The sequence below is a fragment of the Micropterus dolomieu genome, linkage group LG18 (assembly GCF_021292245.1).
Source record: "Micropterus dolomieu isolate WLL.071019.BEF.003 ecotype Adirondacks linkage group LG18, ASM2129224v1, whole genome shotgun sequence".
Taxonomy (NCBI): Eukaryota; Metazoa; Chordata; class Actinopteri; order Centrarchiformes; family Centrarchidae; genus Micropterus; species Micropterus dolomieu.
The window spans coordinates 28169810-28194277 of record NC_060167.1 but is presented as its reverse complement, the minus strand read 5'-3'; the positions used below and the strand labels follow the sequence as shown (position 1 = coordinate 28194277).

Here is a 24468-nt window from a genome sequence, read left to right as displayed (position 1 = left end):
TCATTAAATCAGTATTTACCCTCAGTGATTTCAGGAAGAGACTTCTCATCATTCACAGCATTGACAGAATTTAAACCTATCAAATAGCCATTCCAGATGCCACAGCAACAACTTTACTTTGAAAGACAATTAATCCTCGTCTTGTTGAGTGTACAACCCAGCTTCTCATACGCTGCAGCTTGAACAAAGTCTTATTTTTCTGAGCTCACCTCTTTTACAGCCTCTTTCATGACATCAACATTCTTCCGTGGCACATCGCCCGTCTCATAGAAAGACAAGCGCTCTTCCACCTGCGAACGCAGCTTGTCACCAAACACGCTTGTGGGTACCTCTGTAAGAAATTAAAAAAAAAAATAAAAAATCACTAGGCCAGCATAAAATTACAGTAGGTTTATGCATCTCAAACTTCTGGCTTTGCTCAGAAAAAGCTTATCAACATCAACCCAAGGGTTGAATACTGTTGACGAAAAATATGAGCATCATTGCAATTGTGCCACATGACTTTGAAGCCAACATGGGCATTATTCCACAAGGACTAGCCACTCACCAGAGAAACAGTCAATGCGCGAAGCAATTGTGCACTTGTTGGCCAGATATCTGGAGATGCGGCCTTTGTTCTTGGCAGCAGCACGTCCGATGAAGGTTGAATGGAAGATTAGTCCATACTTGGGGGTGTTGCCACGAGTCTTCAGGGCTCTGTGAACATACAGCTGATTTCACATTCAGGATGAACAGATAACGACAGGTTTAAAAAAAATAAATCATTCAAGAGAAGTCTAGGCCTGGGTGAACAAAGTTTTTTCCCAGTGATACAACAGCTATGTTCACAGACAAAGAAATCAGGTCGAGGCAAGTGTGTTACCTCATTGGTTTCAGTAAATGGCAGTTTGGGGCCTTTGCCCCTTATTCCAGGTTGGCATGTGTAGACCTGGTTTAACAATAACTGCTCAGCACCCTCTTGTAGAGAAACTGAGCAATGAAAAAAAAAATCCAATCTAGTTAAATGAGGTGCTTTGCATCTTTAAAAAAAAATAAAAAACCCCACCCAATATTTTAGGCTTCATTGGAAATCAGTTCCAGTTGTACTTTCTTCCAGTTTTTTTGCCAATTTGTCAAATTAAAAGCATCTCAGGAGAAAACCCATGTAGTGCAAATTAGTTTGTTTCCACTCTAAAATCAAGCATCTCAGGAAAAAAAAAAAAAAAAAACAAGTCTGGCATTATCTAGCTTTTTAGAATTTCTACCTCAGTGCTGCAAGTGGCCGCTCAGACTGTGGGGGTGCATTGGGCGAGAGGGATCACTCCAGATGAGACCTCCGTTGAGTCTCCTGGTCACCCTGCTCTGCTCCTGCTCAGCCCTGCCATCACTGCAGCCACATCTTTCCCCAGCAGGGAGGGGGTGCCCCAGTACCTGAACAGGGCCTTCTCTGCTCCCAGGATCTGAACGGTGGAGGCCGGGTACTTTGCCAGGTTGGTCAGGCTGCCGGCATGGGATATCAAACGCGCTCCTACCTAAAAAGAAAAGATGGTGTCAAGTCCAGGTGACATACACAGAGCTCTAGGGAAGCTTTGAATGTAATCTGGGCACACAATTTAAGGACCATCAGCACCGGATGCGTTTGTCATCAGAGATTCAGTGGATTGACAGATTTTGGTATAACATCATTGGTCCTGTTTAATGTGAAATCGAACAAATAAGATTACCTACCACTTCTCCAATTAAGGCTGCTAGATTTGGTGCCACCTGGCTCATCTTGGAACGCAGGTACTCCTGCAGCTCCAGCCGGTAGGCGGCCAGAGACACAACACGATCAGAGAATCTCTCTATGTTGATCAGGTCAATAGGAGAAATGTCCATACCTGGAGAGGATCAGGAGACTGATGAGCAGAGGCATACTAGTACTCACTTTTATTTACTATCAAAACATTTATACTGGTAATCTTAAGACAAAGCGTCTTTGTTTCTCCCGACAGGATCCGCAGTGAGGATTTGTGCCTTCACTACAGGTTTATGAGAGAGTTACTGTGCCCCCCTGTGTTAGACACCAAGGACAATTATTGATCCATGGTGGGCAAAAAAGGGGCATGGTGCGGCTTTGTCATGTCCTTTTAAAAATGTTAGTCTGTAAACAACCAACTGCTGTACAGATGGGCTTAAAGATGTCAAAAAAGTAGCAAGATGCTTTTACGCATCTCTACATTTGTTTGTAGAAGTGTAAAGAATGAAAAAGATTCACTTGCTGACCCATGGAGGAGCGTGATGCATCCAGGATGGCCTGAGCCTTGGCGCTGTCCATCACCACTTCTTCTAGGCTCTCCAGACTTTCCTCTGACAACTCCTTCCGGTTTCCGATGAGCTGAGCCAGGCGACAGTACATTGAGTTGTCTGGCACGATCTTGATCAGCTCTGGGAAGTGGTAGCCATACCATTCACTGCAGACACAAGGCAGAGATTGTGAAAAAAAATACCCAAACAAAAATATAATGCTACGCCACCGTGTAATATCCTGAAGCAGAAGCTACAAACCTTGGTAGTAACATTTATGGCATGCTTGGCGAGTGCCAGCATATGTGAACAAATGTCAATGGCTTCACTAGACAACAGCTGGCAGAGCAGAGGTGCCGGGGAGGATATGAAACCATTTTCCTCTTAACCCAGACACACATGTTGTTTTAGTGGTGTGATGAAGGGAACCTTACCGGACACGCATGGAGAAAGTGTTGATATCTTTGTCCAGCTGATCCAACAGAGCGATGGACTGGATGATCATGTTGTCGACTCTGTTGACATTGAACTTCACCTTAGCTCTGGAGTAGCTGTGGCCAAGACCCAGCTGTGCCTTGGAGGCAGCCTGGGCAGTCAGACCCTTCACCAGGGAGTGGAAGTGCAGACGCACACCTGACAGGACAGACAGATAAAGAAAGGGTTGGTTGGAGTTAAGTGTAACAGAAGCAGAGCAGCACATGATCAGTGGCTGTTCAGATTTTCAGTATGAACCTTCATGAGTTTCAGGATGACAAGATCACATCACAACAGGCCACATGATTTCTAAAATACTAGGTCTCATGTTCTCTAATCTCTATTTAAGCCCAACTTATGTAGGGTAAATAAACAGGGTAAATAAATTATCGACAAACTATCTCACCTCTGGTTATCTCTGCCACCACCCCACCGGTCTGGATCGATAGGCTAAATTCTTCTTGCAAAGCTGCCCCGATCTTTGCATCTGAAACGCCCAACACCGCTTTCTTCTTCCCAGACAGGGGCAGATTTGTCTCTAGGAACAACTTCAGGTCTGCATGAACCACACCTGCAAGTGAAGGAGGCAACGTTACCCATTTAACTGTATGCTAAAATGGTATGAAGTTCAAGATTCTGCAGCAAAGCCATCTGAAAGATGTGGCACTGACAAATGTGACTTCATGCAGTCAACTAACCATAGTCCAATCAGGAAAAATTTGTTTAAACTGCAGTCAAGTGTTCACACAAAGCTAAGTGAGTTTGTCACAAAACAAGTTAGCATAGATTTATCCGCGCCAAACTCCATTCTGAAAGCAGGCACTTTTGTTGTTGCTTTGCAGACAGCATTAATTCAGACTTACCTACGAATCTGTTTAATGTTGTATGTCAGCAAGTTAGGAGGCAACTGTACTGACTTACATAAATTCAAATGATTCTGTAGCTAGCCAAATTTAAAAATGATGTCAGGACCGTATACTCAACCACTACTGCATTTCAAATGGCTTTCCTCAGATGTTCAGGGTTTACATTAGTTTGTCAGCACATTAACTCAGTGGATTGACAGATTATAAAACATCATTACAACTGAGGACAGCAATAGAGCCACAGTAACGCTAGGAAGTTAGCTTGCCTTCAGAAATGGCGTTCATGTTCTCCAGCGCAGCCTGGGCCGACTTGAAGGGGAAGAAGGCAGCCAGGCTCACCATGCTGTTGAACTTTCCGATGCTCAGCACGCTCTGCTCCACCTGAAACACATCAACACGTTTATCTGTGCTCCATACTGAAAACAGATTGAAGCAGCAGCGAGGACAGAAGACCCACCTGAGGTAGCAGCATGCCTATGTCCTCCACCTCTTTGACGGCATACAGCGCGTAGCCCGCCGCGTGTTCGAACAACACGTGCAACAGCACCTGCGCAAGGTAAATGCATTAAATTATGGAGTTAGACAAATATTAGTATAAGCAACAATGAATTACCACTACAGCACGTGTTGATCGATACTTTATGTATGATGTGTTTACTATTCTCTGCATAGTATTAACCGCCCGTTATTTTTGGTAGCATTGTAGCTGATGTTACGTAGGTAACGCACGCAATAACTTACTGCATTTAAATGCAATATTTATGCATACAGGTTGATTCGTACTTCAGTTTAGTGGCCTAATACACTACCATAACCTTTTCAGACGCAACCACGCTGGCGTCACGATGAACCCACGTGCTGACCTGGGCCCGTGCGGAAACTAAGCTAAGCTAACTTATGCTAGCAGCTAACGTTAGCCCAGAAACACTAAATAAACTAATGTGGAGCGGAAAAAACGTACACCGACCTTCAACTGCATGACTGCGTCTTACAAAGCTGTGCACGTTTATTGCCTGTAATGGCAGTTTAAGTAGTTAAATATATGCGCATATCGCAGCTAATGTTAGCCACATGGGTGGCTCCACTCGTGTTAGAGGCCTTCAACTGCACAAGAGTAAATATATGAAAACAGCCATTTCTACTTTTAAAGCATTGGTAATCTAAAAGAGTCTTGGACGGATTTCTACAATGCCAGCCATTGTAACAACGCCGAAAACCCCAACACTACTTTTCTTACCATGATGAGTAAATCTCTACAGCAGCACACAATCCGTGTCTGCTCAGCTCCGTCACCTCAGCGGAAAGACTGCAGTCACACGTTTCAGCAAACTGCCACGGGACCCAAGTACCACGAAAACAGCCTAACATCGCGAGAACTAGCAGAGAGCCTTCCCCCTTCTTCTTCCTCTTTTTGTTTTATTGCAACCATGACTTTTAAAGGTAAAAATAGATAAACAAATAAATAGCCTAACAAAACAAATAAATAGCCTAAAAAAAACAAAAAGCTAAATTCTATTATATATCCCTATATTTTACAATATATTGTACAACAGCTTTCTGTGTATCCTTTACCCCATCTCCTGTTGTGCCTAATAAACCTTCAAGGTCCCACTTCCTTCCTGCCTGACTTATCTTTTGCTTTAACCTCATCCTCTCATCCATATTTTTACTACAGTCGAATAGTACATGTTCTACACTTTCCTTGAACCTACATTCTAAACATTCATCTGATTGACTTTTGCCCATTAAAAACAATGTTATATTTAACCCTGAATGATCAAACCTTAGCCTGGTTAAAACGCTCTCCTCTCTTCTGTTACTTGTAGTCACACCCTGAGCATTAATAGATTTTTGCTAACTGTAATATTTCCTTCCACTTTTATCCACATCCCACCTGTCCTGACATTTCTTCATCATTTCGTTTTTGATTATCGCCTTAACTTCTCCTTTTCCAAAGGGTATATTTATGACATAGTTCAACCTGGTTGATTTTTTAGCTATTTAGTCTGCTCCCTCATTCTCTTTTATACCTACGTGGGCAGTACCCAGCAGAATCTCACATCTATCTGCAGTCTAAATAAACTTTGTTGGATTTCTAGCATTAAATCTTCTCTACTAGATTTCATATTTTGAATACTATAAAGAGCTGCTATGGAATCAACAAAACACTCTACTCTGTCTGGTTTTACTTCCTCTACCCACTGCAGTCCTACAATAATCGCCATAATTTCTGCCGTGTACACTGACAGCTGATCAGGTAATCTTTTCCCTAAACTTACATTCATTGTTGGTATATATATTTCTATTCCTACCTTGTCCTCTTCATCTTTAGATCTGTCTGTATACATATCTAAGTAATCAGAGCCTCCCCCTTCTTGATACAGAGCAGAAAGACTGTTTCAACTGATCACGTAAAATGTTCAAGTTTAAGGCTCATGTTATTTTATATTTCTCTCATTGTTAACAAATCCCACAAAAAGACCACAACGAACAATGCGTTACTGCATCTTTAAATAGTTTCCTTCCATATGTGGCACTCAACCCCTTAACCCATTTGTACTAAAGTTCTTCTGTAAATCCTTAAATGTCTGCACACCCACACAGGTATGCCTCTGGATGAATACACCAGTCAGGTTGATAACAGTACCTGAATTACAATCTCTACACATAGACTCACAGACTTTGAGGCGTTTAACAAAGGCATACCTAGTTCGATTATTTGGAAATATGCTACATCTCATCCACTTCGTACGGCAAGAGCCTGGAATACGTTCAAATCAGACAGTCGGTCCCTTGGCCATGAAGAAAGTAAAATATGTAAAATATGTAAAATCAAAAATCCCAAACCCACATTGCACATAACATGTTTTGGCTTCGTCAAGGTAACATGATATATTGCAAAGTGCTGTCCCATTATACCATTTCTGGCAGTTTTCTAAAACAGCTGGGCTCTGTAGATTTTAGTAAATGCCAGTCAAACAGGAGTAAACAGTGCATTTTGGGGACTATTTTCAGCCACAGATAAGTACACATTAGTGCTTTATTTACTACAGCGGGATGTGTACATGTGATGGAGACTAATTAAACTACAGTGCCCATGTTCATGGTAATGAAGGGTATGTGTCACCCAGGCAATGATGTGGCTCACTTATGTGTTCTTTATTTATTTAATGATTATTATTATTTACAATTTTTAGACACATGGAAGTCTAATACTGGGGTTAGACTAATTAGGCTAGCCGTTTAGTCTAGCCTGTAAAATGCCAGAAAATGCTGGGAAATATCCCAGTCACAATTTCTGAGGCCTGGAAGGTGACATTGTCTCATGTCTTGTTTTGTCCAAAACTCAAAGATATTCAAGGCAAGGCAAGGCAAGTTTATTTGTATAGCACATTTCAAGGTAATTCAAAGTGCTTTACATAAAACATAAAGCAACATAGGGAAATTGAAAAAAATACACATTAAAATATAATAAAAGTTACAGTGCAGTGTACAATCAGGGTTAAAAGAGTTAAATGAAAAATGAAAAAACAGGCTGAGGGGTTGAGCAAATAATTGAGTTACAATTATTTTGAAAAGAGAATAAACAGAGAAGTACACTTAATCTACTCTCTCTAGCTAGTCTCTACTCGGGTCCATAGCAATCTTTGGGTCCACTGAAACTCCAAAAGCCCTCGGACACTTCAGAGAAACCAGGACATGTCTGTCCGCAGGCCACTTTGATCCAGTTATACTCTGGACCCACCTGCGCGTTTATAGGTGGACAGAGGGTCCTGCAAATCACTCAGGCGTGAGATTTAAGACCACTTCCTTATAATTCAATTCAACATAATAAAATAGCAAACTAAGGAAACCAACAAACCATCACATTTTGAAGCTGGAACCTGTGAATCTTTGGTGGTTTTGCATTAAAATTTACTTAACATTTAATCAATTGCTACAATAGTTGCAGATTAATTTTCTATTGATTAATCAGTTAATCAACCAATATTTTCAGCATTTTCAGCACAGAGAAATAAACTATATCAGGCGTTGGCTAAACACAGTACTTGTTATTTGATACTTGTTCTGTGTTGTTTTGTCTTTTTATGGGATTTGTTGACAATAAGGAAAATATAGAATATGGCCGGACTGATCATATAAAGGGAAGGTCCATTAGTCAGTGCAGTAAGGAGTAATTTTGGCTTTGTACTTCAACACACAAGGTATGAAATAAAACAATGACTTATAAGGTTAAAGTGCTGATTAAGAAAAGTACAAAACTGTTTACAAATAAAACCATTACCAAACATAGCCTTTAATCATGTGACTCATACATAGTATATGGTAGTTCTAGTACATGCAATTCACATAACCTATTCATCATGAAGACAAGATCATAAAGAAACATTTAAAAAGCTACAAAATACTACTTCACCAGACAGATATATATGTATGAAAAAAATCTATGTAGCCTACATAGAAACACATTATAAAAAGCCTAACATTAGGTGAGGGAAAAATGTAAGGAGAGCTTGCGCGTCATTGTGGTGGTGGTAAAAGAAGCGCTACAGAAGGGGTACAATACTGCACTTGTGTACTTGAAATGCCATAAACCAGGTGGAACATTGGCAGTACTTCTCATTGTCCACTCCTGCAGAGTATTGACACTTCACCGTCGTGCAGGAATACGTGTCAATATGTAGGAAGAAGCATCATTAAAGTTCTTTTAGAGTCATGAGGTTTCCAAGGAACTATTGCTCATGGGTCTGTTTGTACACAAGTATAACTTACTGGCAGGTCATAAATGTCACATTGTGATTTCTGATGGACCCTTTTAGGACAGACACACACACACGCACACACACACACACACACACACACACACACACACACACACACACACACACACACACACACACACACACACACACAGTCCAGTACATTAATCACAATAATCTTTTTCAGAATTTAATTTTGGCGACCCAAATGAAGGTCACACACAGACTGGACTTTTGCTTCTCAGTTAGCAGTCGTCTCTCTAGTCGTTTCTTTATGATCCATGAGGGCTCAGACAAATTCTCCAAATAATTCACAATACAGTGTCCTATCAAATGCATTGGTTATGTGCAGAACTTGTGCATCCTGTAGCTCGCACAGACCTCCTGATAATATGCAGACACCACAGGGTTGCTCACAAAACGTGTCACTTTGTCAGTCTTGTCAAACGCCTGCATACACACAGCCCGGTGAGCTTAATGCCCTCATAAAAAGCCAGATTCCTGAGCAACATGTGTGTTTCCAGGAGCATGGAGGAGAGTGCTTGAAGGAGCCTGTTGAGGAGCGGATGTGAGGGAGAACAGTAAAAAGCTTAGGGACCAGGAGAGGGGTTGATATAAAAGCTGACTGGGATAAGTTGACGCTCAGAAGCTCTGCTCATCTTAAAGCACACTTCCTTAAGCGACTGGCTGAGGCTGACAAAACACGTGAGTAACATATGGCTCCCTCTGCGTCTCTTTCTCTCCCTCTCTCTCTCAGCCTTTCCCTCACTCTCTGTTACTCTTCTTTGACGTCCTGTCTTCTTTCTCATAGAATTGTGCACAGAGTTGTCTTGCTGTTGTTAAGTATGGCTGGTCCGCTCTGGTGTCTTATCTTGTCTGTCAGTGGAGCAGTTTGTTGTTTATTACTTCCATGCTCCTCCTCCCCCCCCCCTCCTATCCCGTGTCCTTCTTCCTCTAAAAGCTACTTATTGTTTCTGGCACACACGCACACACAGACGCGCACACACACACACACACACACACATTGCACCTTTTTTCAAATACTGTATGATAAAACATTTTGACTGTCACCTCTTTCACACTGCTAAAAAAATCTGTAAGTGTCCTGGCCTTGGTGTCACTGACCCCTGATCACGTGAAAACACTGGCAATACTGTACACTTGAACATACCGTTCTGTGTGTATACCTGATTGCCTATGTATGTGTGTGTGTGTGTCCAGGAAGGAGCAGAATGAGCATGCGTGGAGCAGTGGCTGGTTGCTTGGTGCTGGCGTGCCTGGTGGCGCAACTGGCCGAGAGGACAGAGGGACACATCACCTTCTTCAGCCCAAAGGAGATGATGCTGATGAAGGTAAGTAGCTTGTGGTTTCATTGGACCATGTGCAGAAGTAGGACTGAGTGACGACTTAATAGTAGTGGCTGATGTCTTTCTAGTGTAATCACATGAGTAAGTGTCAATACAGTTTTACATTATTTTGTCTGGTAGCTTTACTGGATGAGCAACAATTTCATTATGTAACATGATTTCTGCAAAATATGATATTTGTAACAAATAAATATGAATAAACGACTAGTCGAACAACAGAAAGCGAAAACAAATATTTTGACAATTAAATAGTTGGGTATGGTCTGTTGGTTGGACAAAACAAATATCGCTGTGGAAAATTGCATTGTGCAATTTTTATAGACAAAACAATGAATCAATTTTTAAAATGTGAGAAGTATTTTGTCCATTTTATCCTGCAGGAAAGATGGAATAACAATTTCAGAATCACTTCTCATGAATTTTGGCAGTTTGGAGTTTTGGTTTTGAAGTTTTGAAGTGGAGGTTGCTTGCAGTGCCAAAACAGTCTAAAGCTGATGATACATGGGGCAGCTTTTTGAGCAATGTTGCTGGGCAATCTTGCTAGTGGCAAGTCCGACTATGTTTTGAACGCATAGTGGCGGTGTGGGGTGGGTTGCGGAGTGGTGGGGGAAGGGGATTACAGTAGTAATCTTTACTCATTACCATTGACGGCAACGTTGTCCTGCACGATTGCTCTAAAAGTTGCTCTGTGTATCATCAGCTTTAGAAGCTGATAAACTTTCTTATAATTAATTAATTAATACGGGATGAATGTAGGTATTGAGGCTCTTCATACTTAAGTACATTAAAGAAATGACTCAGAAATGACTGAGGTTTTGGAAGTCCATTCGGTTTTCCATTTTTGTGTAAATATACGTGCTTTGTGTTTATATGTGCCTATGCTACAGGAACGAGAAGGTAGAAAAGATGTGGAGCCTCGATCAGAGGATGGTCAGTTCGAAGAGGTTACAGTCCAACAGCTTCTTCAGGTGGAACGTGGTGGAAATCCTGTGAGCGCACACACACACAGCCTCGTGGCACTGTCTTTGCGGTGACCTATCATTGACCTAATGCATTACCTAGCCCCTTACTTATTACAACTACATGCCTAACTTTAACCTAATTCTTACCTTAACACTAAAACCAAGACTTGACCCTCAAAACTGTCAGACCCCACAAGTACAATGGTGTCCCGGTTTTAGGACACCACACATATGGTAAAACAAGCACTTAGACACACACTCCACCTTCACCCCCAATTATTGTTGCTGTTTCCACCAAACTGTGTGATTAAATTCAAGCCATCACCACTTTTTTTATGTTTCTAGGGTAAAACAGTGGAGATTGCCCTCCGTCTTTCACCCAAACAGCTGGATCATGTGGCTCCGGTGATCGAGGAGATCATCCATGAAATAGTGGATGAACGTCAGAAAGGTGTAAATTTATGAGTTATGGAAGATGTTGTGAGACACATTTGTGAAAAGAAAAAGCTTCACAGCAGAACCCAAAACACTGTATTTTCTCTTATTATCCAAAGATTAGTAGACACATACTAACAAGTGATAGTGCTGTGATTAAAAAACTCTTTAGTAACCATACATTTCTCTCACTATGTCTGTCTTTGCAGCCAAATAGCGAGACTCAAGGGGGCCGATAGATGCTGTTTAAATTCTTCAAAAAGCACCCAATGCTTAAATGTTTTATTGTTTTAATGAATCAGCAAATAAAAGAGATGTCATGTACTGGAGTTGTTGTCGTTTCTGAAGAAGCATGTCAGCTTGAGTTGGCCACACGGTGTCATCTCTTTCAGGAAGCTCTTTTCATTTCACTCATTCACAAACCTGAATAAAGGTCACAGGGCGTTCTTACAAAGAAGAAAACACCATTCACCATTTTCACAACTAAAACAAGCCTGTCATTCAAGCCAATGCAGAGAATATTATACAAATATTCATATACTGTACATGATTTATTTGTGCATCCGTTTTAAAAAAAGAACTTCAGTTCATGTTGCTTTTAATTAGCTGCTACAAAAATGCATTCACAAACTTCACCTATTGATTTTAAAGACACATTCACTCAAGAAGTACAGTATAATTTGACCCCTTTTCTTTTATCAAGCCTCTATTTGCCTGATAGTGGTTTCAGAGCTTCGACGTTAGTCTCGCGCTGATCTCAAAGTCCTTTACCGCAAGGGCGGGGTCACGAGCTAAAGGGGCAGGGAGAACCAGGGAGCAGTCGCTGTCAAAATACTTCCCAGTTATCCCCTCCATTTCTTCTGCAACTGCACAGTAGATTGAGCTGACTGCACCCTCTTCTGGAGACTGAGAGGGAGACAATGGATGGTGAAGAGGATATATGAGAGTACAGAGTACAGCTAGCAACAAACAATAGATAGATATCCCTGCAGGTGCAAATGAAGGAATGGGTGTTTTCTGGCCTGATGTCTGTCTAGTATAACCAGTTGTTCAAGATAATCTGCCTCCACATATCATAGATTACACATCACACATTACAAGGGTTTGTGTTCAAGTGTTTGCACCTTGAGAATGAAACAGACTTGTCACAACAAAACTGATAAAAGATCCTGGATGTGAAACTGCATATAAACATAGCATGGATGTGAAAACTGTGTGTGTGTGTGTGTGTGTGTGTAGCCCTTAATCACATGTGACACACTCCATGATGCTGTTAGCAGTTATTTCCAGGAACACAACAACATTGTGATGTACATGATTAAAATACCCGGCAATGAGTAAGACATTTCTGTTGCATTTGTAAGTGTTTTCAAGTGAAACAATGACTCTTAGGTTAAAGGTTAGTCTCGGAAAACACGTGCAGCCAGGCACTGGCTAACTTTATGTTTTTTGTTGATCCAATAAAAGACCAGAACCAACATTGTTTCTCTCAATACTTTCTGATTTTCTTCCACAGTCTTTTTTAAAATGGCTCCTAAATATATAATGTAATAAAAAAAGTGATTTCTAAACAGCTGGGGACTGTTGCTTGTAACAAACATGCCAAAGTGGTGTGCATTGGGTCTCTATTCATTATCCAAAGACTTCTGAGTTAGCACATTATTTACTAGTGTTGAAGGAATTTTTTTTTTTGAATAATTAGTCAGAAAGTAAGTTTAGTCAAGCGTACAAACATTGAAAAGAGGTCACTTTAAGTTGAACATGCCAGAAGACTTGGGTTGTTTTTGTGAAAAAGAGGATGAGAGCATCGATACAGACAGTCCATGCCTCAACATCATGCCAATGAGAAAGTTTCTTGTTTGAGTGACTGGATTATTGACAAACTAGAGTCATCACATCTCACCAGGAAGAGCTTAGAATGAAAAGTTTAAAAAACTGATGCCGAGAGAAATGTTGTTGTCCTGCATTCTGTCACAGCTGTGGCCATACCCCAGCAGATTACCCAGTGTTTCGTATGTTTCCCCCTCCCCTGTGTTTCTACTGCTCCTCTGTCAGTATCTCCCTGTCTGGGTCTTGTGTGTTGACATGGGTGTGGTTTCCCTTCTTCCCCCTTCTGGCCTGCACACATGCCTCTTATCAACCCATCCTATCTACCCTTGCTCTTCACTCATTCTCATTATTTATTTAAAGTTATTAAAGCCTAAACGAGAAGAAAATCAATCAAGACTAGGCCCACCTGTCTCCCGCACGCATCGAGTCCATTTTATCCTCAGTGACCAAAGTGCAGTTAGGCCGCGCCATCACTGTGAAATACTTTCAGAGGGTGTTGGGTCTTCTGGCAGCAGCGTCCAGTATAATACCTTCCGGACTACTGCACATGAGAGCCCTGCAGTGGTGGCTAAAATCCAAGGGATTCTCCCCAGGGGGAAATCCGCTCCGTCTGATACGGGTTACGAGCGGATGCCTTCGTTCCCTATCCGTATGGAGGAAGCCTTGGTTCCTGTCCCAAGGTCCTGTGTTGGGAGCAATCTGTCGCCGAATAATTATTTCAACAGACGCCTCACTCACAGGATGGGGCGCGGTCATGGCAAACCGCTTCGCGAGAGGCTCCTGGGAGGAGCATCATTTCTCTTGGCACATAAATTGCCTGGAAATGTTGGCGGTTTTCAGAGCTCTGAGGAGTTTTCTGCCCGCTCTCCGCAGTCGCCACGTCCTTGTCAGGAACAACAATACGGCGGTGGTGGCCTATTTGAATCACCAGGGGGGTCTGCGCTCGCGCCCATTATGCAAGCTGGCACATCGGATCCTCCTGTGGTCCCAGGAGAGACTGCTGTCCCTCAGAGCGATGTACATCCCTGGGACCCAGAATCAAGGAGCAGACCTGCTGTCGAGACAGGGGTTGAGGCCCGGGGAATGGAGACTCCACCCCGAGGTGGTGGAGTTATTATGCGAAGAGTTCGGCCCCATAGACGTGGACTTGTTTGCGTCCCGAGAGACGGCACACTGTCCCCTGTGGTTCTCCCTATCACCCCCAGCCCCGCTAGGGCTAGATGCCATGGTACAGACGTGGCCGAGGCTGCGTCTGTATGCGTTTCCCCCAGTCGCTCTGCTCCCGGGGGTTCTGGAGCGAGTCCGCCAGGACGGCGTTAGCCTACTACTAGTAGCCCCGTTTTGGCCGGCACGAGTGTGGTTCTCGGGGGCCCGCCCTGGCAGGTCCCTCTGAGGAAAGACCTGCTGTCCCAGGCGGAGGGCCAGATCCTTCACCCACACCCCGCCCTTTGGCAGCTATGGGTCTGGCCCCTGAGGGGGCGCAATTCTTAGAGGCGGGTCTGACGACAGGAGCAGTCGAAACGCTGCTCAGCTCCAGAGCCCCGTCCACGTGAAGGATGTACGGCCTAAAGTGGAATGTGTTCACCACCTGGTGCAGAGAACGGGCGGTGGACCCAGTTACCTGCTCGGTAATTGTGATACTGGAGTTCCTCCAGCACCGTTTCTCCGCTGGCCTCTTCCCGTCCACGCTCAAAGTATATGTGGCTGCCATTGCAGCATTCCACGCCCCTCTGAGTGATGGGCCCTTGGGGAGGCTTCCACTGGTCGTGCGCTTCCTCCGTGGAGCCTGGAGGATGAGACCTGTGACTCGTTCCAGGGTGCCCACCTGGGACCTGGCAGTGGTTCTCGAAGCGCTGGCTGAGGCCCCCTTCGAACCCCTGGAGTCGGGTGAGGCCAAGCACCTGACCCTTAAAATGACCTTTCTCCTCGCTATCACCTCTCTGAGGAGGGTGGGGGATCTCCAGGCACTGTCGGTGTCTCCCCCATGCCTGGAGTTTGCCCCGGGGAGGGTCAGGGCCATCCTGCACCCTTGTCCAGGTTATGTCCCTAAGGTTCCGGCCAGACTGGCAGGGTCCACGGTGCTGCAGGCGTTTCATCCCCCACCTCATGTGACGGCGGAGGACGGGAGACTTCATCTGCTCTGCCCTGTCAGAGCACTGAGTATTTACACTCTGAGGTCTTCCCGGTGGAGGAAAGCAGACCAGTTGCTGGTGTGTTTTGGGTCCCCCAAGGCTGGGCTCCCCGCTTCTAAACACACCATCAACAACTGGATCGTTCAGACTATTTCCCTGGCCTATCAGGTGCGCAGTTTGCCTTCACCTATGGCCGTAAGGGCGCACTCTACTCGAGGCATGGCGGCTTCTAGGGCCCTCCTCGCAGGGGCGTCACTCCAGGATTTGTGTGATGCGGCTGGCTGGGCCACCCCTCACACTTTTATCCGGTTTTACAGTCTGGACCTGCCTTCTGCACCCGGCACCCGTGCGCTCTCCTCCTAGTCGTGCCATCAGGTTCTGCATGTTGGGGGCAGGCGGGGTTTCGGTGCGGCCTAAGTGGGTATCTCGTTCCCATAGTGTCGTCACCGACGCAGATCAACACTGCGTCCGTCCACCACACCTCACCCCGCCTGGAGTGCCTTGCTTCATAGAAAGGGGCTAATGTGTCTTATGTGCCGGCGTGCTTATATACCCCCTCCGGTTACGCCGTCACACACTACCGTTCTAGTAACACCAATAGGATTGGAGTAGTTTCATTCATAGTTCAGCCCTGCCACGCCCAGGGGCGTTCCCATAGTGTCGTCACCGACGCAGTGTCTCGTTCCCCTTCTCGGGGAACAAGGGTTACATACCTAACCCGAGACGTTCTGAAAGGCTGAAACTGAAAGTGTTTGAAAACTCAAAATCTTACCAAAAAAAAGTTTTGCAAGATCGAAAACTAAGATTTGCAGGCTTGCAAACTGTAAAAAAAAAAATGAAATTCTCTGCAAACATTATGTTGTTTTTGAGTTTTCCTTCTTCAGAACTGCAACATTTTTTTTTTTTTTTTTTTTTACAATTTTCAAATTTGTCTGTTTTCTGGGTTTGAAACCTTGTAAATGGTGATCTGACAACTGGTGTGCAAATGTGTGAAAAAGAGTTTTAAAACTCTGAAAATTGAGGTTCGAAATGTTAAAACTTTATTACATTACATTACATTTGCTCTGGTATTGCAGTTCACCTTCAAGGGAACTCGAACTGCGTTGGTGACGATCACCAATCCTATTGGTGTTACTAGAACGGTATCCATCCATCATCCTACCTGAAGTCGAGACGAAGCAGATCATGTCGAAGCGATTCCGACAGTGTGTCTTTCCCTGTCAGCGTTTCATCACGGAAGGTGATACCCATGGGATGTGCGTCTCATGCCTGGGGATGTCGCACGCCCAAGCAGCTCTCGAGGGGGGGTGAGTCCGGGGAGGTCTACAACGAGTTGTGTAGATCGTGGAACAAACCCTTCTCTGCACGGCTGTCTACGTCCCCCCAGCTGGACTACGGCAACGTGACAGAGATCAGACAGCACGGCTACGGAGTGATGCCACGAGTGGAGGAGGCGCTGGCTAGCTACCTCTCTCCCAACCTTGCCTCATCCCTCCGGACGCCGGCGCTCCCCACCAAGCCGTGTCGGATGACGTCCGATTTGGTGGACAAGGCCTACATGGCAGTGGGTCGAGCTGGTGCTAGCCTGCACACGATCTCCTTTGGGACTGTGACATGGGGGGAGGTCCCTCTGAGGAGGACCTGACTGAGCTCCGTAGAGCGACGGACTTAGCTCTCCGTGTGACCAAGGAAATGGCCCGTTCCATCGGCTGATCCATGGCGGCTTTGGTGGCTACGGATGACCATCTGTGGCTCAACCTCTCGGGCATCCAGGGGAAGGAGAGGGCTTTTCTCCTGGATGCGTCAACAGGTTCCAGCACGCCAAAACTCAGGGGGAGGCGTTTGAGCGATATCTGCCCTGCTGGTCAGACTCCAGGACGGCTCATGAAAGGCGGACGCAGCATTCGTCCAGCACCTACCGCCGCAGCCAGAAGTAGAGCGTCGCTTCACGGGATCCCCCTCAACCAACCTGGGACGCAAGACGGCGCTCTCGCCCACAGCCCCCCGGGAAGACGGACACTGACAAATTTGAAACTCTGAAAAACTCAAAAACAACATAATGTTTGCACAGATTTTGTTTTTTTTTAAACATTTTGCAAGCCTGCAAATCTTAGTTTTCGATCTTGCAAAACTCTTTTTGGGTAAGATTTTGAGTTTTCAAACACTTAGTTTCAACCTTTCAGAACTTTATTTTCAGTTTTGATTCATGGCTCAGACTTTGAGAGAAGAGAACACATGTTTACCTGACGTTCACGCAGTCACTCTCATTGAGTTTTCTTTACCTGATTTCTCTCACTGCGTAGCCTATGCGAAGTTTATTTATGCCAAGTCGGCTTTATCAGTTTCACAGTTATTTTTCAATGCTGCTCCACTCAGGTGCTCTGCATAGGCAACTAATAACAATGTAACCAGGTCTCGTGCAGAATGTAACAGAGTAAAAAGTCAGATATTTGGCTTTGAAATGTAGCGAAGTGAAAGTACAAAGCAAAACAACTAAAAATAGTGATTTCTGAAGAACAGTTGTGAAATGAGGTTGTGGAGCTGTGAAACATATGCTAACAGTTAACCTTGGCTTTCTAGCTGAACGATCTGGTACACTGCGTACACTGTCAAAGCCTGTAAGTCTGGTACGCTGTGTACACTGTCAAAGCCTGTAAGTCTGGTACACTGTGTACACTGTCAAAGCCTGTAAGTCATTAAAACTAACTTTCTTTAACAATTTAACAAAAAGTGCAGTGGTGTAATCCAGTGAGAGCAATGTACCCACCTTGAAAAAGAAAAATCCAATGAGGTTGAAAAGCAAACGAATCATAAATGGATAGTGTCTCAACACTTCTGTCATGACAATACCTGGGTGGACAGAGTTTGCGGTGACACCTACATGAACACACAGAAACATACCTTCAGAGCACAGATAGAAATAGAGGGGAACAGAGAAAGTGCAACACAGGCCAGTCTCAGCAACACGTCTTTCAATGCAGACCTCCTCTGTAGAAATATCAAAGGTGGTTTCTTTCATTTTTTGGATACTGGTCATTATTTCTCAAAAGAGGACCCAAGACACCTTATTTACTAATCTACATTGCTGGTAGCAGAGCGTTTTAAAATTTGCATTTTATTCTTTATGGATCATTATCCATCCATCGTGATTGCTTCTCATTTGCACTGTCATACATTTTCTGCAGCACCTATTAAATAGGAAAGACCATTCAGTGGCTATACTAATGGGTGAAGGGTCTTGATTACAGCTTACCTGTCCCTTGTAGCCTGCGTGCTAGTTCACTGGTACAGATGACATTGTGCAGCTTAGTGTGGTTGTACACTGTATCCATGTGATAAGTGAGGTTCTCGCCATGAAAATGGGAGAAGTCCACTTTACCCTTCTTATGGTTGACTGAGCTGAGGGTGACGATACGCGCGGGAGCTGAGTGCTTCATCAAGTCTGCAGTAAAATAGAATTGCAGAGTGAGAGATGAGAAAGAGGAAGAGTAAACAAATCCAAAATATTGTTATACAATTTCATGACAGAGACAGGCAATTGTAATGTAATCATCATTTCATATCCATAATATACCTGCTGTAAAGAGAGACCACAGAGTCTTACCCAGCAGCAGATTGGTGAGAAGAAATGGTCCCAGGTGGTTCGTGGCAAAAGAAACTTCCAGCCCATCTTCGGTTATCTGTCTGGGTAAACCTGATAGTAGAAAAAATAACTAAATGCGATTGCCAATTAGATATACAAATGTACATAAAAATATGCACAAACACATTTGGATTTCTATATCAATGAGTACTACACACTGACATAAGGAATTCTCTAACCATTGCAACAAACTAAGTTAGGGTAAACAAGTTTTGGAGTGTGTTTGGAGTCACTTTTCCAATTGAAACCATTTTTGACTTCAGACTTGTTTTTTGCTTCCAGATGTGTGACAGATGGGGATGCATGCTGCATGTTTTTGTGGTGTTTCTTTATTCTTTCATTATGCTTTCAGTCACTGATTTACTCGCTCGTGGGAAGCCCAAGTGGGTTTTGAAATCTGCAAAAAATATGGTCCCCACATTATAAAACTTCCCTGCGCCGTTTTAAAACAAATGATTACATTTCATGTATCACCTGATACTCCGGCATTGTTGACGAGGATGTGGAGAGCTTTCTCCTCCTCAAGAATCCGATTAGCAAATTCCCTGACAGAGACCAGAGACGACAAGTCCACCAGATGCAGGTGGACGTCAGAGTTTCCGGTTTTCTCCTTGATTTCTTTAAGTGCGGCTTTCCCCCGCGCCTCGTTTCGACAGGCCAGGATAACACGGGCTCCACGACGTGCAAAGTCCAGGGCAATGAACTTCCCGATCCCTGTCAGGGGTGGAGAAGGGAAAAAATCATACTATAATAAAAAAATGTCCACACAGCAGATAAGAATCAACACACGACTTTTTGAAAAAGGGAAAATACTAATGCATTGATGACAGCAAATGCTGACACACTGAGTGAAAAGTTTGAAGTGAAGGTGAATGACTTTTAAAAACCTATAGGTTCTATTTTCAGCCTCCTCTGTTGAGGAGTGTGATATTATGATACAAAAGCAAAAGCCTGTAGTTCTTGGAAAACATAACTTATTCCCTGAATGTGTAAAACATAATACTGTATATTCAGAAAGAAGGTCTGTCTGTCTACACTGTCTCAGAAAACCTGACACAGCACAGTGGGGCTGACCTCACAACAGGAATGTCCTGGTTTTAAATCTCTTGTCCTCTCTTTGTGGAGTTTGCATATTCTCAATGTGTTTGTCTCTTTCAACATGTGATTTTGGGCATGCTCCATGTATTATTACAGTATTATGAGTGGTATATGACATTTACCACTATGTGATGGTATGTAAAGACTTTCTCATGATAGAGCTGTCTTAAAATCAGACCCAAGGCCCTCTGAAAAAATGACTTCTATTTAATTATCTATTTGACTTTGATTCTTATTTAAAATTGGCTGAGCAAAGAACCAAAAAAAATGGTTAGCACCCGCTAACAGCAAGAAAGTCTATGCAGACTAGTTAATTGGTGGCTCTAAATTGTCCTTTGGTGCGTGTGTGTGGTTGTTTGGGGGGGCAAGGGTGGTCAGGACCTACCCCATCTGAAGGTTGTCCACCCCTGAAAATATCATAAAACCCATGCTGTGTATTGTAAATAATTTAATGATGTGTACAAATAACACAAACGCTTAGGTTTCCCCTCCCTTGCCTCACAGTGGTATGGCCCACTGCCTGCTTTCCCCGTTTAGGTCACTTATACACACATCAGATGAAGTGATTATTTTGTATTTATTACAGATGATGAGTCATTAATAAATTAGTCATGACAAAAAAATAACTACCGATGTATTTTTCCATGGGTCTGTTTTGTTAGCCATTATAACTTTAGCTTGTTTAATAGTTTGTTGGATAGTAAGTCACTGGCGATAAGCCATGTGGGAACTAACATTAGGCTAATACTGTAGATCTACTGTTGTGTTGGGTTGGCTTGCTGCATAAGAGACGTCCTTTGTCCCAGACTAAACCTATAACACTATATGGAGGATGCAACATAATTTAATAATTATAATAAACATATGAACCTAACTCATATTTAAACAGTTTGTTGGCCAGAGAAAATGACAGAGAAAGAAAAATGAACATGAGATCATTTTTCAATGATATGCTACACTAATAGTAATAATGCTTTCCTCTGTGTACACATATCCCACACAGGTACAATCTTAGGTGTATTACGTGTCCCCTTCAAAAATTGCTCTTGAGAAATTTTTTGTTTATTGTCTCCCCAGCTGTCAGGTGAAATTTACGCTCATGCCTTTTCCCTCCCTCCCTGATTTTTTGTACTGTATAAAGATCAGGGCCTTTTGGATTGTACCTCCCTGGATTTTGTGACTGTAAACTTTGTCTGCTCCATGTCAGATTTGTTTGCCTGTGTTGGGACTGCGTTCCTGGTTTTGATCTCTGCCTGCCTCACCACGCTGTTAGCATTTTGTCCCGTTCATTGTTAAATATTTGATCTGCACTTGCTCTGCCTCCGCTGGGTCCTATCCTTTTCATTCCTGCTACCCTGCTAGCACACGTTTGATATCAGACATTGGTTAAAAGTCGACCGGAGGGAACAAGAAGACAGCAAGTTGGTAAACATGGACTGCTTAAAAATGGCTCTCAAATGTTTTGTGAGGAAAGAAATGCATTCAATACATTTGTTAAAGCTGAAGGACTCGTTGCATTTTGTCAAATAAACTGAATGTAAACATTACTTTTGTGCGTTCACAAGAATACTTCACCTGACCATAGTGTTAACCACAGAAGTTGGGCACAGAAGAAGCAACATAGCCTAATTTACATACACGGCATGTTTTTAGTAACTGGCATTAATTCACACATTAATGTACTTCTAAACAAGTCAAGGGAATTGCTACTTGAGTTTTCAGAGGATCTTTGTAGAAGAAATAATAATACTACAAGTAATAAATGCAGCTGAGAACAAAGGATGCTACTATATTACAAACCCAATTACACACCTGTTCTTACTTGAAAACTGACAGTGTATCTCAGGTGGAGTGACCAGTCGTCATACTAATGCAGTGTTAGTGTTTTGTGTCATGCCTTGGTATGATGAGTGTGCAGTATTGGCATGATGCAAAGCAACCATTATGTGTTCTATTTGGATGTGTTCTAATTAAGCTGTGTGGAAGTTATTGTGAAACTGTTGCGGGCTGTTCCATCTGGTATTTGTGATACCTTGTTCTCTTTAAAGTTAAAACTCATGATTTTTATTACAGCTGCATTAAGTGAATCATGACTTTCGTTATCATTTGGTGAATTTTTAATGGGAAGGAATTTTGAAACGAGAAATGTGGCTTAGGCTAGAAAATCCGCTAGATACAAGGAGTTGCTTTCATTCAAAATGGAGGCATCATTATGTTATTAGGTTATCATACACCATTTTCAGTAAAGATGAATTTCACTTCCTCTCTGCTTAGTCCTGATAAAGTGTTTGAATTAAAAATAAAGTTCACTGCACAACTATACTGAAGCTACTCAATACAAATTGAGACCAACAAAACAGAGTTGGCAATCATTGTTGGATTAACCCAACATGTGTGCGAAATGTATCTACACATGCCTGCCAGCTTCACAGTACTTTGCCTGGTCCCAGAAGCCCTCCTCATTAATGTTTACATTTTGTCAAATTCCCGCAAGCCATCTAGCACCATATGAACAATAGGGGATCATGGTCATGGAAAAACTCCGGAAAAGCACCTCAATCAACAACCTCTTCAGCCAAGATTTGCTCTTACTCAGGAAGCAGCTGCCCATGGTGTATTACAGCTGGCTCTATAGCTTGCATAATCCTGCATGTCCTGCATGTTTTTAAATCTGTCCCTGCTCCAGCACAGCTCATTCAGATGATCAGATTGTTATGAACACCTGAAGCTGCGTGTTAACAAACTAGTCATTAAGCTCAACCTGGCGCAGGGAGAGAATTAAAACATGTAGGACAAGGGGTACTCCAGGAGAGGTTTAGGAAATGCAGCTCTACACCGAACAGTCATATCAGATATGCTCCCAATTCACAAACATAGCACACCTCACAGTTAACAAGTCACCCACCTCCCCAAGACCTTTTTACTAACATGGGGTAATTTACTATATCTTAATCCTTATTACTTGTATGTATTTACTTCTGCATTTTTGCTGCTCTTGGTGCCCTATGCTCTTTACTTTCCATCATTTTTATTTTCGATCACCCAGTCCTTGCTTTTTAAAGTCGCCCAGTACTTGCTTTTTAAATGGCCTTAATAGTAAAGCACTGTGAAATGCATTATAAACTAACATGAAAAAATGAAAGTACAACCTGATGAAGTTAATATTATATGGAAGGCATAAAGGTACAAAATGTTGAGTCTAGAGGAAATTCTCATCCAGACTTTTAATAATTAAGAAAGATTAAGGCGAAACAGCAGTTGCTCCACAATGGGTGTGACAATACAGCAACACGTGGTCGTGCTCACCCAATGTCAGAGTTGAACTGTCTTGAACTTTTTTCTACGTGACACACGAATCAATGGATGAGAAACTGATCTTATATAAATCTGTTTTCAACACAGTTATCGGGACATAAACAGCAGTGCTTTCACTCGAAACCAAGCTTCAATCAGGAGTTGTTTGTTATTATAAAGATAAACATTATAAAGAGAAAGAATAAATGGACCGACAATACAGAGAGAGTTGAAGGTGAGTAAAGAATGTTGACTGAAAAAGTAGCTGCCTGCTCTGCCAGCCTCCTACTCTAATTGGCTGGATGTGGATGTCGAGTCGGCCGACGTCTCCAGATATTTAGCATGCCAGATCTCGTTGGCGAGCCACTTTGATGTGTCATTGAGGAGGCCTAAATCACTCATAACTATCCGCGAGCGCGATCAATCGCTTATTTGCCTCCGATCACAGCCCGACAGTAGGCGAGCTTGGTGACTTGCAAATCAAGCTTAAAATCGTGCAGTGTGAACTAAGCTTTAGCCTGTTCACCCACATTGAGTAAAACATCTGGCATTTGCTCCTTCGCATCTTGTCCTTTTAGGAACAGGACTGAAAAGAGCTCACAGACTTTTGGTGCACGTTGCATTTTTGCAGGATCGCTCTGAACTCCTCATGTTGAAAAAAACAATCTTCAATTCAGGATAAATTTACAACTTTAATATCAGATAATATCCAAGTTTTTTCTCTCAAATTTGAGTTTTTTCAGTACAATTATGAGCTTTATCTCGTGAAATTACCACTTTAATCTCAGAGAATATCCATTTTTTTCTTGTACTATCACTTTAATCTTGGAAATTGATTTTTTTCTTGGATCCCCCCCCCACAGTATTTATTTTAGATCTACAATGGGTCATAGAGAATTGCACAAAAATCAGAATTAATTTGCCGTCTAACATTTGTTTCTTGTCATGTGAGGGGACACAACATGGTGAGTAATGTGCACATCCCACACAGAAATATTAGTAATCTCTTAAGGATTAGGACAACTGCACCAACTCCAGCACCCAGAACAAACTCATTTAAAATGGCTCTCTTCAATGTGAGATCACTTTCAAGTAAGACTTTTATCTTAAATGATTTTATCTTGTCTGCAAATCTAGATTTTATGTTTTTAACTGAATCCTGGTTGCAAATGAATGACTATAGCCAGCTAGCTGAACTGTGTCCGCCTCAATATGATTGCTTTAGTCAACCGAGGGTCAGTGGTCGTGGTGGTGGGCTAGTGAGCGTGTATAGGAAAAATTTTAAATGTCATCAAGTACGCTGTGATGAATTTAACTCCTTTGAAGTTCTCACTCTTAAAGT

General features: G+C 42.8%; 3 protein-coding genes and 1 non-coding gene across 7 annotated transcripts in view; 1 reads left to right on the top strand and 3 right to left on the bottom strand.

Annotated features, from left to right (window-relative positions):
* Window positions 1-4980, bottom strand: part of nop56 (NOP56 ribonucleoprotein homolog) — a 6832-nt gene extending 1852 nt beyond the window's left edge. Inside the window, exons 1-10 of the mRNA XM_046076445.1 lie at window positions 4843-4980; window positions 4063-4152; window positions 3872-3986; window positions 3146-3310; window positions 2700-2898; window positions 2245-2432; window positions 1708-1859; window positions 1411-1511; window positions 548-696; window positions 210-331 (exon numbers count right to left, since the gene is read on the bottom strand). Coding sequence (XP_045932401.1) covers window positions 210-331; window positions 548-696; window positions 1411-1511; window positions 1708-1859; window positions 2245-2432; window positions 2700-2898; window positions 3146-3310; window positions 3872-3986; window positions 4063-4152; window positions 4843-4845 — 1284 coding nt within the window. The 5' untranslated portion in view covers window positions 4846-4980. The remainder of the gene's footprint in view (window positions 1-209; window positions 332-547; window positions 697-1410; window positions 1512-1707; window positions 1860-2244; window positions 2433-2699; window positions 2899-3145; window positions 3311-3871; window positions 3987-4062; window positions 4153-4842) is intronic.
* On the bottom strand, window positions 1956-2075 carry LOC123957048. Its single transcript, XR_006821706.1, has one exon. It is a non-coding gene; the product is annotated as a small nucleolar RNA SNORA26 (small nucleolar RNA).
* mlnl (motilin-like) lies at window positions 3871-11453 on the top strand. 3 transcript variants are annotated; one of them, XM_046076450.1, is made up of 6 exons: window positions 3889-4161; window positions 8890-9070; window positions 9587-9717; window positions 10620-10721; window positions 11040-11145; window positions 11339-11453. In XM_046076450.1, the coding sequence occupies exons 3-6, from the start codon at window positions 9598-9600 to the stop codon at window positions 11344-11346; spliced, it is 336 nt and encodes a 111-aa protein (XP_045932406.1). In that variant the 5' UTR covers window positions 3889-4161; window positions 8890-9070; window positions 9587-9597; the 3' UTR covers window positions 11347-11453. The 3 variants fall into 3 exon arrangements, with proteins under 3 accessions (XP_045932405.1, XP_045932404.1, XP_045932406.1); XM_046076448.1 differs by lacking the exon at window positions 11339-11453 and having other exon boundaries at window positions 3883-4161; window positions 11040-11331; XM_046076449.1 differs by lacking the exons at window positions 8890-9070; window positions 11339-11453 and having other exon boundaries at window positions 3871-4161; window positions 11040-11331.
* Window positions 11403-24468, bottom strand: part of zgc:64106 (uncharacterized protein LOC393348 homolog) — a 14544-nt gene continuing 1478 nt past the window's right edge. The window contains exons 2-6 of one of the 2 annotated variants that reach the window (XM_046076446.1): window positions 19209-19448; window positions 18696-18785; window positions 18345-18533; window positions 17859-17968; window positions 11403-12035 (exon numbers count right to left, since the gene is read on the bottom strand). In XM_046076446.1, coding sequence (XP_045932402.1) covers window positions 11856-12035; window positions 17859-17968; window positions 18345-18533; window positions 18696-18785; window positions 19209-19448 — 809 coding nt within the window. In that variant the 3' untranslated portion in view covers window positions 11403-11855. The remainder of the gene's footprint in view (window positions 12036-17858; window positions 17969-18344; window positions 18534-18695; window positions 18786-19208; window positions 19449-24468) is intronic. The other variant, XM_046076447.1, reaches the window with a different exon arrangement.